This window comes from Aulonocara stuartgranti (genome assembly GCF_965226115.1).
Source record: "Aulonocara stuartgranti genome assembly, chromosome: 17".
Classification (NCBI taxonomy): Eukaryota; Metazoa; Chordata; class Actinopteri; order Cichliformes; family Cichlidae; genus Aulonocara; species Aulonocara stuartgranti.
In genome coordinates this window covers 24681428-24694164 of record NC_138953.1, presented here as the reverse complement: position 1 = coordinate 24694164, position 12737 = coordinate 24681428, and the positions used below count along the sequence as shown (strand labels likewise).

At 40.0% G+C, this 12737-nt stretch overlaps 1 protein-coding gene across 12 annotated transcripts in view; it reads left to right on the top strand.

The window, feature by feature from the left end:
• Positions 1–7761, top strand: part of syt1a (synaptotagmin Ia) — a 233323-nt gene extending 225562 nt beyond the window's left edge. For all 12 annotated transcript variants that reach the window (XM_082510479.1, XM_082510484.1, XM_082510475.1 and 9 more), the window contains 2 exons: positions 3055–3188; positions 7171–7761. In XM_082510479.1, the coding sequence (XP_082366605.1) occupies positions 3055–3188; positions 7171–7377 (341 nt within the window). In that variant the 3' untranslated portion in view covers positions 7378–7761. The remainder of the gene's footprint in view (positions 1–3054; positions 3189–7170) is intronic.
• Positions 7762–12737: the final 4976 nt, after the last annotated feature.

The window sequence follows — 12737 nt, the reverse complement described above, 5'->3', positions numbered from 1 at the left end:
GAACTACAGATGTAATTAGATGCTTTTCTGGACATCACCCACTACTCATTGATGTTTGTGTTGTACAGCCTCCAATGAGCAACTGATTGACACAGCGCTCTTAGAGGATATCAAACGGGTCAGTTTACAAAGTAGACCCAGTCTGAAGAACAATAAAATGTACATTTAACTTCAAGTTGTATTCAATAAGATTTGAAACATGAGACTGAGAGCATTTACAAAGGTCATGAAGAAAAGCAGAAGATTTCAGTGAGTTTCTTCGCCAGCGTTTAGTAGACACCCCTCAGCAAAACTTATCAGTTTCAAAAGGCTGTAAAAGAAAAAGAAAAAAAAGAGGCTTTGGAGATGAAAGTCGGAGTACTTTCAGAGTTTATTCCTTCAAAAAAGAATAAACCCAAATGTTTGCTTGCAGCGACTGCTTTTGAAAAAGTTTATACCAGCTTTTTTTTTTTATTCCCATAGCGCTAAGTCTGCCTTCTTAATAACAACAACAAAAAATCACCTCACAGGTTCCTTGGAAACAACTGAGTGTCAAATTTCCCATTACAGAAGATGCCAGCAACTTTTTATTGGTGTCATGAGCTTGTTTTAAGGCTTTCGTAAAACCTATTCGTGGAGCGGTGGGAATGAGGATCAGCACCTCCAAATCTGAGGCCATGGTCTTCAGCCGGAAAAGGGTGGAGTGCCCACTCCGGGTCAGGGACGAGTTCCTGCCCCAAGTGGAGGAGTTTAAGTATCTCAGGGTTTTGTTCGCGAGTGACTAGGAGAAGGGAGCAGGAGATCGGCAGACGGATTGGTGCAGCGGCCACAGCGATGCGGACGCTGTACCGCTCTGTTGTGGTGAAGAGAGAGCTGAGTGTAAAAGCGAAGCTCTCAATTTACCGGTCGATCTACATCCCTACGCTAACCTATGGTCACGAGCTTTGGGTAGTGACCGAAAGAACGAGATCGCAGATACAAGCGGCGGAAATGCCATTCGGGAGGGGCTCAGAGTAAAGCCGCTGCTCTTCCACATCGAAAGGAGCCAGTTGAGGTGGTTCGGGCATCTGACAAGGATGCCCCCTGGGCGCCTCCTGGGTGAGGTGTTCCGGGCATGTCCCACCAGGAGGAGGCCCCGGGGCAGACCCAGGACACGCTAGAGAGATTATATCTCTCGGCTGGCCTGGGAACGCCTTGGTGTTCCCCCGGACAATCTGGAGGAGGTGGCTGGGGAGAGGGAGGTCTGCTAAAAATTACAATGGAGGTGATTGCAGTCTTTGGCTGCTCGTAGTTTGGGCTCATGAAGCTCTTAAATGTTGAATTCAGGAGCCTCATTCTGTCCTTTTAATCAGTCAGTTAAACCAAAAAACTCTGATACTTATCTGACTATTCAAAAGGCTTCCTGCCATCGTGTCAGTTGCAGGTTATGCCCAAAGAAAGATACAAACTCTCCTCTTTTCCAGTTTGGTCTTAATAGCTATGTGGAGAACATAAACAAATTAGGACGAGTGGCATCACATCATAAATGGAAGCGGTGGGTGGTTTGATATTTTCAGACACACACTCCACCTGATTGCCAGATGAGGACGGGCAAAGCAGACCATTTGGGTGCCACTTGAGGTGGCATTTGGACAGATGACAATGGGGCTCTTGAAAGGGGAAGGTTAACTGAGTGATATAAACACACTGGACTCTGATGGTGAACTATATCAGTATTTTTGTATTCTCAATGGATCAAATGACTAGATTTATTTTAAAGGAATGTCTCATAATAACAAGCACACAAACAATGATCACCCTGAGCTCTGCAGGGCATTTTGCTGTCTTTTAACTTTTTTGTTGTTTTTAAGCCCTCCGGCTACAGTGTACGCGAACAGCCTATGGGCTCATGGTGTCCTGGATGTCACAAAGATTAAAGCTTTACAAAAGAATCACTCTCGGTCTGACGAAGATTCAGTGTGGACATTAAATCTACAATAAAAAAATGTTTCATAGCTGCCAATAAGACCATTTATTAAGAATTTTCCCATGCCAACATGTCTACATTAGATTTACCATAGCTCATTAGCTAGCTACAAGATAGCAGATCATTATGGGCCAACTAGCTCAACTTTATCAGTGCTCCAAATGTCATTGTTTATTTTTTAGTTTCCTGTTTATGATTCCAAAGTTATACAATGCTGTATGTGTTTTTTTTTCTATAAATAAGTCAGAACAGCATGCATAGTTAGATATAAACAATCAAACCTTTGATGATCTCCAACTTTGCTAAAGTTTGCTGAGGTTGTTAACAGCTGGGAGAATAGCTACACTGATTGTTTTATTGAAGCTGAGATAAATTGGATTCCTTTTCACTGTCAGTGGTGCCTCAGCATGTGTTCATTCTTGTGAACCGAAGGAGCATTTGGACCTGGAAATCATGAATAAAATCAGATGTAACAAGAAGATAGAATGGGCTAAACATTATGTAAGAGTTCTCTAAGTTTGCGAAATCCAGTCCAGCTCACTGGACCCAAACTCAAAAGCTGTGCTGCTTTATAAAGACCGAAGCAATTAGTTTATTTCACAATTTAAGCACAAAACATAGGACATTTTGATGAAATTGGCTTTAAAATGTGCATTTCGAACATCAGTAAATCAGTTTGTGCACGTGATTTAGTTCCCACCACCTGAGTTCCCATCTCTCAATGTAGTCTTGCCACTGAGAGCACCTTTTTTTTTTACGCTAAAACCCAGTTTCTGCTGGTACAATGCATTTGTGAATGTGGCCCATGGAGCGAACAGGTGGCTATAAAGCAAGAATCCATGTAGCCACTGCAAGCTGCTTTGCAACCCACTTCTGTTTCAGATTTAATCAATGTCAAGTCTGTTGGCATTGTTGCCTTCTCCCTTCTATGTTGTTCTCTAAAACTTGGACTTTTTGTGCACATGGAAGGATGGGGAGGTCCCAGAACTGAGTCGCATTGCCAAATATAAATTGCTGCAGAAGAAATAACAATGTTCTTTGACTGAAGCGATCATGACTGGATTCTAATCTTGAGAACAATTTGTAACATAACTTTTTCCTTTTTTTAGACCCATATGTGAAAATCCACCTGATGCAAAATGGTAAGAGGCTGAAGAAGAAGAAGACGACAATCAAGAAGAACACCCTCAACCCTTACTATAACGAGTCCTTTAGCTTTGAAGTCCCATTTGAACAAATCCAGGTACATTTTTCATCTGTTTGCAAAACATTCGTAAAACTCTGAAATCATGTTTTCTACGGGGCAGAGTGCTATATCATTGGGTAAAACTGAACTATAAAAACCAGCAGCAAACATTTGGTTGCATATAAGCCATTGTTAAGTGGGAGCTCATTTACCAAATGATCAGTTTAGAGGCTTTTCATCATAACAGAATAATGAGAGGCGCTTCACTTAAAATCAGCTGGGTTTTGCAATTTGACAAGCCAATTGCTCTACGGATGTGATTGTCTGCACTTTGTTCTTGCCCGTAGCATGGATCTTGGTGCTGTTTGTAGCATATATCACAATGATTAGCATTCATCAGCATCATTATTTACATTTAACCAAGTATGCTGCAATAATTAGAGCAATAGAAAAATAGATGCTGTAGCTGTGATTCGAGAAGAAAAGGAAGCACAGATGCTTTTCCAGGACATTATGGGGGAAAAAAGGATAAAGGATACATAACCTGTGCCAGAAAGGGATAGCAACAAACAAGATTATCTCTTCAGGCAATACAGTAATTAAGTCAAATTGATTAAGGCTGCCACATTTCAAAAATCACAGGTTTGGTACAGCGTGCCTCAGATTTAATTTAAACACCGCTGATCCCAATCAACCCCATCCAAACATGGCCTTATTTAGTGTTGCTCATGCCAGTATGTTGGCTAAATTTACATTTCTCATCTCATCAACAAGAACCAGGTTGATTATTAAATAATTGGTCAAATGCAAAAATTGTCATTGATTAGATTTATTGAGCAGTAAAAGCAATATGAGAATTAAACACACTTAAAAGACTTAATTCGATCATAGAAAAACAGTTAAAGTCCAGCTACCTAAGAGCTAAATGCTAAATTAAAGAAGCCTGTCATCACTGACAGCTCTTTAGGCCTCTGGCTGTATTGCATCTGATTTGAAATGAAGACACTCAGAACTGGGAAGACTCTTAATTAGACACGTTCTGTTTCCACCAGTACAGTTTAATTTGCTAATCAAGTTCTCAAGCACAATTCTTAAATTACACAGACATATAGAAGTCTGCAGAGGCAAAGCGTTGGCTTTGACGCCAACCTGACCCAGGGACTTTCTAAGTAAATAATCGAAAGATTTTAATTGTCTCAGAGATTGCGTGGGAATTACAAGCAGTGCTTTAATTGGACTATCTTGTAACAAAAACAGAAGGTTAGTTATTGACTCGTGTTATTTCGCAGTGTCCTTAGCCCACACGCGATTAGCTGTGCAGACACCATTTGAGATGTACACATGCTCTCCTTATAGTCCGTGAGCCCATTTGACATCAAACTCTAGCTTGTTTGCAAATTAAGTGCAGTTTTTTTAACCTTTCTATATTTGACTTGAGCATAGAACTGAACAAATAGGGGAAAAAACAGTCACTTATGTGCTTGTGTTAAACTGAAAAAAAAAAACGTATAAAAATATATTTCAAATTCTGGCCTCTGAACAGCTGGAGATGGTAAAGTGAATTAAAAGACAAATACATGTTATAAATGTTCATGACATTATTTTTTTTCTTGTATTTAATCTTCATATTTCATTCCATGAAAGCTATTAAGCTTGTTTCGAAAACTGCTGAGCTGTTGTTTAAATGGTGTCACTAATATGATTATTATTGGCAAATCAGTCACAGCAAGAAAAAACAGTACTTGCTGGTCAGTGATGAATAACACGAAGGTCTGCTAATTTTCCTTTAAAGAAAGCCGTGTTTGAATGACCAATTTAAAGCTGAAGTGTCCCTTTAAAAACCCACTAACCCCAACTGGCCATCTGGGAGCCTTATTCAGTATTTCATTACATGGCGTATTAGGCATGCTCTTTTAGAACAGCGACTCAGAGCTCATGCAGGTGGCGGTAGTTCCATCTCAGTCTGCCAGTGGATCGAAACTTAATCAGGACGCTTTGTGCACTAATTCATATTCTCTGCCAGAGATTGACGCCCGGGTCACTCCTCTTTGCAGCGTCCCTTTGAATAAACACACAGTGAAGCTGAGTCTCAGACCTCTGAGTAATCACACATTTTGCTGTGCTTGGCGCTGAATATAAGCCAAGCTTGATCGGGAGTGTTTGTTACTGTTAATCAACACTAATGTCTCAAGGAGCACCTCATTCCCTGCACTATACCATTTAGAGAAATAATGAGGAACTGTTGGCGCTTAATACTCTAATACGTGCATTACATATCCACCCTACCACAAAGAACAAGAAACACCTACTGTATCAGAAGTCCAATATGTAAAGTACTGCTCAAAAACACAAATCACAAGAGAAAACCTCACAGAGATGATCATGTCAGTAAAGAAGCATCAAAACCTTTGTCTCTGATCATAACACATTATATGACATGTAATTGTCTTTCTTCAGATTGTATTGGGTGTTTTTGAAGCTAGGACTAGAGCTAAAAGTTATTAGAAAATGAATGTGAATCAATTTTTGAAACAAATAAAAAGCACAGAATTAAAAACTGACCATTAAATCGTGTTTGCCTAACAAGACTCGGGCCTTTCAATTCTACAACAAAACCATAGACTGTATATGAAAAATGGCAGCAGCACTCCACAACAGCTACTAAAGCCCCACCTTCTTTTAATGACCTGTTGTTATCCTCTTTTAAGAATCACTTAATCACTAAATTAGACTTAGACATAACAACTAGGGATGGGTATTGATAAGATTTTCACGATTCCGATTCCATTTTCGATTCTGTTTAATGATTCGATTCTTTATCAATTCTCTTATAGATTCTTTTTAAAAAAGGAGAACACACAGGTCGATTAGCTTAGAACTTCGTTTTATATCTTCTCTTTGAGCAAGATAGAAATTTAGGAGTAACATGGCCTTACAAACCCAGCAGTGAGATCTTAAGAGATCCAGCCTATGGCTCTTCAATGGGGTGTCACAGGGTCCCCGGGGAAAAAAATTGTAAATGTAAAATAATAAAATAAATATTCTTCTGTAGCAATAACAAAGTATAACATAAATTATTCTGTAGCAATTACACAAGAATATCCAGAAATGTCCCTGCCTACAATTAAACACATTCACTTACCAAAGTGAAATCGGGGGCATCTGCTGTGGCAAATGGGTGCAAGCCTTTTACCACAAACTTAGTCACTGCTCGGTGACATTCGTCTATCCTGGCCTGAAAGGAGACGCTACCAGTAGACTGCAGCGAGAACTGCCAGCATCTGAGCCAGACTCTGTCTGTCTCATCACGGTCACCTAAATGCACAGTAATGGCAGGTTTTGTAATAAGGCAGCTAACATCATATGCACTGTTAGTTGATTATTTACCTGCTGCATTAACGGGAGAGGACGTGCAAACGTTACCGCTGCTGCTGGGTTGAGATTCACGAGTCCGGAGCGGAATTAAAAACACGACATTCATTTAAGGTCATCGCGTGTTTTGTGAGCAAATGCTTTTGCATATTCGTAGTGTTTCCTCCCTTAAATGAAATATCTACTTTGCAAGTATTGCAAGTTGCCCTGTTGTCATCCGTTCTCGTAAAGTCTAATCAAACTTTTGAGCGTTTGAGCCGCCATGTTTCCTGCCAGGTAAATGACGCTCCGCAACGTGGTGACATCATTCGGGGCGACTGGCGATAAGGGAATCGTTTGCAAAAATGGCAAACAATTCCAAGGAATTGAAACAGTGGGAACCGGTTCTCAACAAGAACTGTTTTTTGTTACCCATCCCTAATAGCAACTGAGTCCAGGATAGAAATCATGCATAGAAGACAGAATGATGAGAAGGTAAAACTGGAGGGTTGCTGGTCAGTGATAATGACTCATTAGCTTGTTTAACAAGGTATAGATCTAATGAATGTTAATTTTGGCTAACAAAAACAGACTTTAAAAAAAGACATTAATTGAAGTAAACATTAGTAGATGGAGTTTACACTCTTTTTTTGTCTCCTTCTTTCCTCCTCTCTTTCCCCCTCTACAGAAAGTGCAAGTTGTTATAACTGTTCTGGACTATGACAAGATCGGCAAGAACGATGCCATCGGCAAGGTCTTTGTGGGCCTCAACAGCTCGGGGACGGAGCTGCGCCACTGGTCCGACATGCTGGCCAACCCCAGGAGACCCATCGCCCAGTGGCACGTGCTGAAGCCTGAGGAGGAGGTGGATGCTCAGCTCTCCGTCAAGAAATAGGCAGGGCTCTTTCAGTACCTGCCTTGTAGTACTCTTTAGCCAGTATGTGTAAATACCTCAGTGATATATGGGTCCATCCATGTAACTCCCTGTCCCACTTTACCCCCTCCCCCACCCGTCGACCTCTCCCAGATTCATCACTCCTAAGTTCACACACAGTCCTAATTGTTGAAGTGTCCTGCAACATCTGTTCTCTGCTTTTTTCTATCAGGTTCTCGCTTTGATTCAGCAGTTTTTGATTTCCATCTCCAAGCCCTTAACCGCCCAGACCAAATGCCCCCTTCTTTTAAGCAATATGATCTGTATAGATAGCGCATGACTGAAAGAATTTATTGTACCACAGTTGTATATATAAGTATGCAGACATAAATGATTTCTAGTTTATGTGTTTGTATGTTGTTACCCGTTTCCTAATCTGTGTATATCTTGATGTTTTTAATAAGATGTTCTATTTTAAATTATGTAAATGCAGATATAGAGGAAAGCCAATATTATATATCCCAGGATTTAAAAATTCTACCTTATTACCTTATTGCATTCCAGAAAAAAAAGAATTCCAACCTGCAAGACGCTAGTGGAAATATATTCACATTGTAAAGGACTTTAAGTTCAGCAAAGGATCGTTACAGAAAAGACAAACGGATGAATATATCCACACAAAACTCCAAAATACAAGGCCATTAACTACTATGGTTCTGTAGGATAAATTATGCTGCTGGAAATTATACAAGCACATGATTTCTTATGACTTTTTGTACCTATTTCTCAATCCGAGGACCTACATGTTTTAGCTTGAGGCACACTTGTTACCACTTAGCATTTCATTTTTTCCTTGTTTGGCAGTTCCATCTGAAATAGGTCCTCAAGTTAAAGGTTAGTTTTCTTTTCCAACAATGGAAGTGATTGCCTCCAAGAAACACCCCTTTAGAAACAACCCCCATGTGGAAAAAGCACCAAGCTGTAGCCATTGTGTCCTTAAACTCGTTCTAACAATATTTTGTTAACTGCTTACTTTAAACAGCCTTGTCGTTGCTGGAGGTGTATCGCGTTTAGGCTGGGGTCCGGCATTTGTGAGGGAGTTTAAAAGAAAAAAGGGGGGGTGGGTGGGGGTTGCACTCTGGGCTCTGGTTTTAAGAGGACTATTTTTTAGATTAATTCAGCGTCTTGACTATTTTTAGTAAAGTGCATGTTTTTTTTTACAATCTTTACTAAACGCTGGGACGGGAGGGAGGGGGGATCTACTGACACCAGGGGAGACTCTTCTGATAGGATCCCCTTGCCTTCAATCAGAGGAGAGAACAAAAAAAAAGAAATCAAGAGTAATGTTTAAACTTTGTGTCAATGTGACATTGACAGAGGTGAAGCGAGTTTAGTCTAAACACTGCCATTTACGGGGAGGTGACTTTCTGTAGAGACCCTCTCTTCATGCACACTCCCACTTGCTAGTGGTTGTAGCTTTGGTTTATTGGGAACAATGTCTTTGGCTGCAGTGGTGCCCTGAATCGCAGTCTTTGCTTTGCGTTGCCTTCTCACAGTGACAATAGAGCTAGCCATGTTTTACTGCCAATTTTAACTTTTATGTGGCTGCTATTTTGCACTGGATGAACTAGCTTGTTGACTTCTTTAGAAACCATTTTTGGATGATTGTTGGCCGGCTTTATTTCAGGACACCTACAGGAGGGGAGGGGCAGGGGGCGGAGCCAGAGAGCCTCCTGCTTGATTGGATTAATTAAATCCAAAAAACAACAACAAGAAAAAAAAAACAGGAAAAAAAGAAAGAAAGCAATGATGACAAATCACATTTCAGCCAACAGCAATTACATCAGTTTTGTTTTCTTGTTGGCACAGGACTACACCAGGGGAGCACGAAATAACCGTAAAAGTTAATGGTCTGCGTAGGCTATTAGTTCATTATGTCCTTTACTACGGGTCCAATTAGGAAAGGAGTAAGTTGTAATCCATGAAAACCATGAAGTCTCTTATCTTGGAGGAACCTCTTGCATATACTCGATACACAGCTTCAGGAGGACTTTCTAAATGTTTTCAATGTTATTGTGTAGTTGATAGCACTATTATGAAAAAGCTACTTGTCATTCCATAGGAGTCTTCTGAGGACTGCTTTGTGTATCACTGTGACTGCCGTGTGTGCTTAGAGATGTAGACTTATCAGTAGGTAGCGAATCCAGTCTGTTCTGTAGTGATGTCGTAGCGTTTAATGCCATTTTTTCCTTCTACACGCAAAGAGAGGACGAGAGAGAGAGAGAGAGAGCGTGACTGCACGCAGCCAAAAAAAAAAAGAAAAAAAAAAGGAGGAGGCTTTTATCCGAGCGAGAGCGGGTTGCTTCACACAGCATTTTGTTGAGCACTGTGCAATACTTGTATGTTCATCCCATAGTGTTAACGTGGGTGGCGTTGCCCGAGAAAAGAGATTATAACCCTTCGAGGATGAATCCAGTCCAGAGAGATGTTTTCTCCTTTCCAGTGAAATGGTTAGGACACAGCACACTTAGATTCAGCTTATAGTTTGGAGCTTGACACCTGCTGACCTCTGTTTAGGGTTCCCTCCCTTTTCCGCAGGTTCATTTTCTCTTCTTGCACACAGTTCCAGCATCAGAAGTTTCAGGGAGTCTTCGTTAAATACCAAACAAGATTCTGCATTTAGATACCCCCTTAAAAATGCCATGTATATATTTACATAATCGTGTCAAAGAAAATGTATATCTAGAATAAATATAAAGTGACCTGAATGATTATTCAGCTGCAAAATATCGCTCTTTTATCCAGATGCTATATCTCATCATCGTTAATCCATTTTCATTAGAGTTATTTTATTTATGTATTTTTATTTATTTATTTATTTATCTCCCCTGTTGATTCAAAACCCCTTTTCTATTTGAGATGAAAACTCTGAATGTACAGTGAGGACCGTGTTGGTGTAGATTACTTTAATTAATTAGATGTACCTTGCACTTGTTGTTGTTTAAAAGAACATATTTTTAATATTTTTTCAGCTATTATGGATTCATTTCATAATCCTATGGGGTAAAAACAATCAAACAACCTCCCCTGTGATAGCATTCCAATATCACTGAGCATACTTTAATACAGCTGTATTCCCAATCCCTCTTCAGCTGGGGGAACTTTTATTTGACATGTTTTCCATATATAGATCCATGAATTCCAGTACAGCTTCAGATTTAAATAACAGAAAAATATATTAAAGTAAAAGGTGCACTCTTTGCAAAAATGGCCCAAGCAATTTGACATGAATACTAATGCAGAGAGGTTGCACCAAAGGAATTATCCAATCAAAGCTGAGAGTAAATCAAACCGAATTATATGAAAATATCACAAGTGCACGAACGTATCAGGGAATTCAGTAAATGGGCAGCATTGCAAAACCCATCGGATTGTGAGGCGTGTGGAGGAAACTACAAAGCAAAAGCCATTACCTGCGCTGCAGCGCAATGCTCCTGTTACTGCGATTCCCCACCAAAAAAAAGTGCGCACGCGTAATCACCCCCCACACCCTAAATTCAAGCGCTCTTCTGTATGACAAGGAACTGAAGAATCTCTCCAGTGACACCGACAAAAAGCCACACTGACCTTTCAAAAACAAAGCTGTGTAAAGTATTAGAATCTGATGCTGTAGAAAGATCCTAGTTGCCTTTGTGTATATCAACTGCCTGCTTGAGTATTTTGTGTGTGGAAATTTTCTCTGTAATCTTGTAGAACTGTTCGGGGTGTTTTTTTCCTGCCATATCGCTCGCAGTGACGGCGAGCCTGCTGACGGTTATATTTGCTGTGTATACCTTCATTTTTTGATGAGGTGTTTTCCAGTTTTGTTTCACTTTGTGTAGTGATTCACTCTGTGGAGTTTTCTGACTGTTGTTATATAACTTCATATACACAAATGATCAATAAAAATGTTTTATTTCCTGTTGATACAGAAGCCTTTCATGTCGTGTTTTCGTTCGGGATGCATGCAACGGAGCAAAACTGTCACGGTATTGATTGCCACGAGTGTGACTCACTGCTCATGCAAGAAACTGTTCACTTCAGAAAGAAAGGCGTCTGCATGCTTGACGTGCATGACAAATTCCTATTTTAATGATGGCACTTTGAATCAGACACAGCAGCCTGTTAAAAAGGTCACTACTGCCATCTGAAGGACACGCAGGGGAACACCACTGTGTACCAGATGTAAAAAAAACTAATAAGAAAAGATTCTTTCTTTCTTTCTTTCTTTCTTTCTTTCTTTCTTTCTTTCTTTCTTTCTTTCTTTCATTTTGCCTCAGGTACAGATCGATTTCTATTAGTGAATATTTACTTATGTGCAGCAGAGCCACATAATGGGGACAAGAGTTTGTCCTCCACTAAAATATGATGTCACATTGATGTGATGCTCGGATGGTAATGAATGCTGGGGAGCGGAGATTTATAGATCTCAGGCTACTGCTGATGCTGTAAAATAAAGCTCATTTGGATGTTGAGAGTAAAACATGTCCCATGAAATTTTTACTGTAGCACGGTGCTGTCATTTTAAATTGAATTCTTTTAACCTGCCTTTTAAGTCACTGAAATATGTGACTGCAATAATCTGCATCATCTGGCAGATTATTGCAGCTTTTTATTGAAACCGTGTCACACTGAGTGAAATAGTCAAGCCCAAACACTCTCACTAGTTTTGGGGTTGTATTATTCGATTAAATATATTATTACCTTTAATTTTCCTCCCTGTGTGTAAAAGCAATTGCTCCCTAACCCTAAAAACTAGTTGCACCATCCTTGGCAGAAAGAACTGCAATCAAGTGTTTGTGATAACTGGCAATGAGTCTTTCAGATCACTGAGGAGGAATTTTGGTCCACTCTTCTCTGCAGAATTGTTTTAATTCAATCACGGATGGTTTTCCAGCCTCTGAGACATTCAGAGGTCGACTTGCTGGTGTTTTTCAAATTGTTGTCCTGCTGCATAACCAAAGTGTGTTTCAGCTTGAGGACACAAACTGATGGTCAGAAATTCTCCTTCAGGATTTTCTGGTAGAGATCAAAATTCATGGTTTCATCAATTACAGCATCGAAGCAGCCCCAGACCATCACACTACCACCGCCATGTCTGACTGTTGCTGTGATGTTCTTCTGTGTTAGTTTTAGAGCAGATGTAACAGGACTCAGACCTTTCAAAAAGTTCAGTTTTCTCATCAGTCCACAGAATATTTTTCCAAAAGTCTCCCAGATCATCAAGATGGTTTTTTTTTTTTGTGGCAACTATGAGATGAGCCTTTATGTACCGTTTGATCAGCAGTGGTTTTCGTCTTGGAACTCTCCCATGGATGCCATTTTTTTCTGTTTTATTGTTG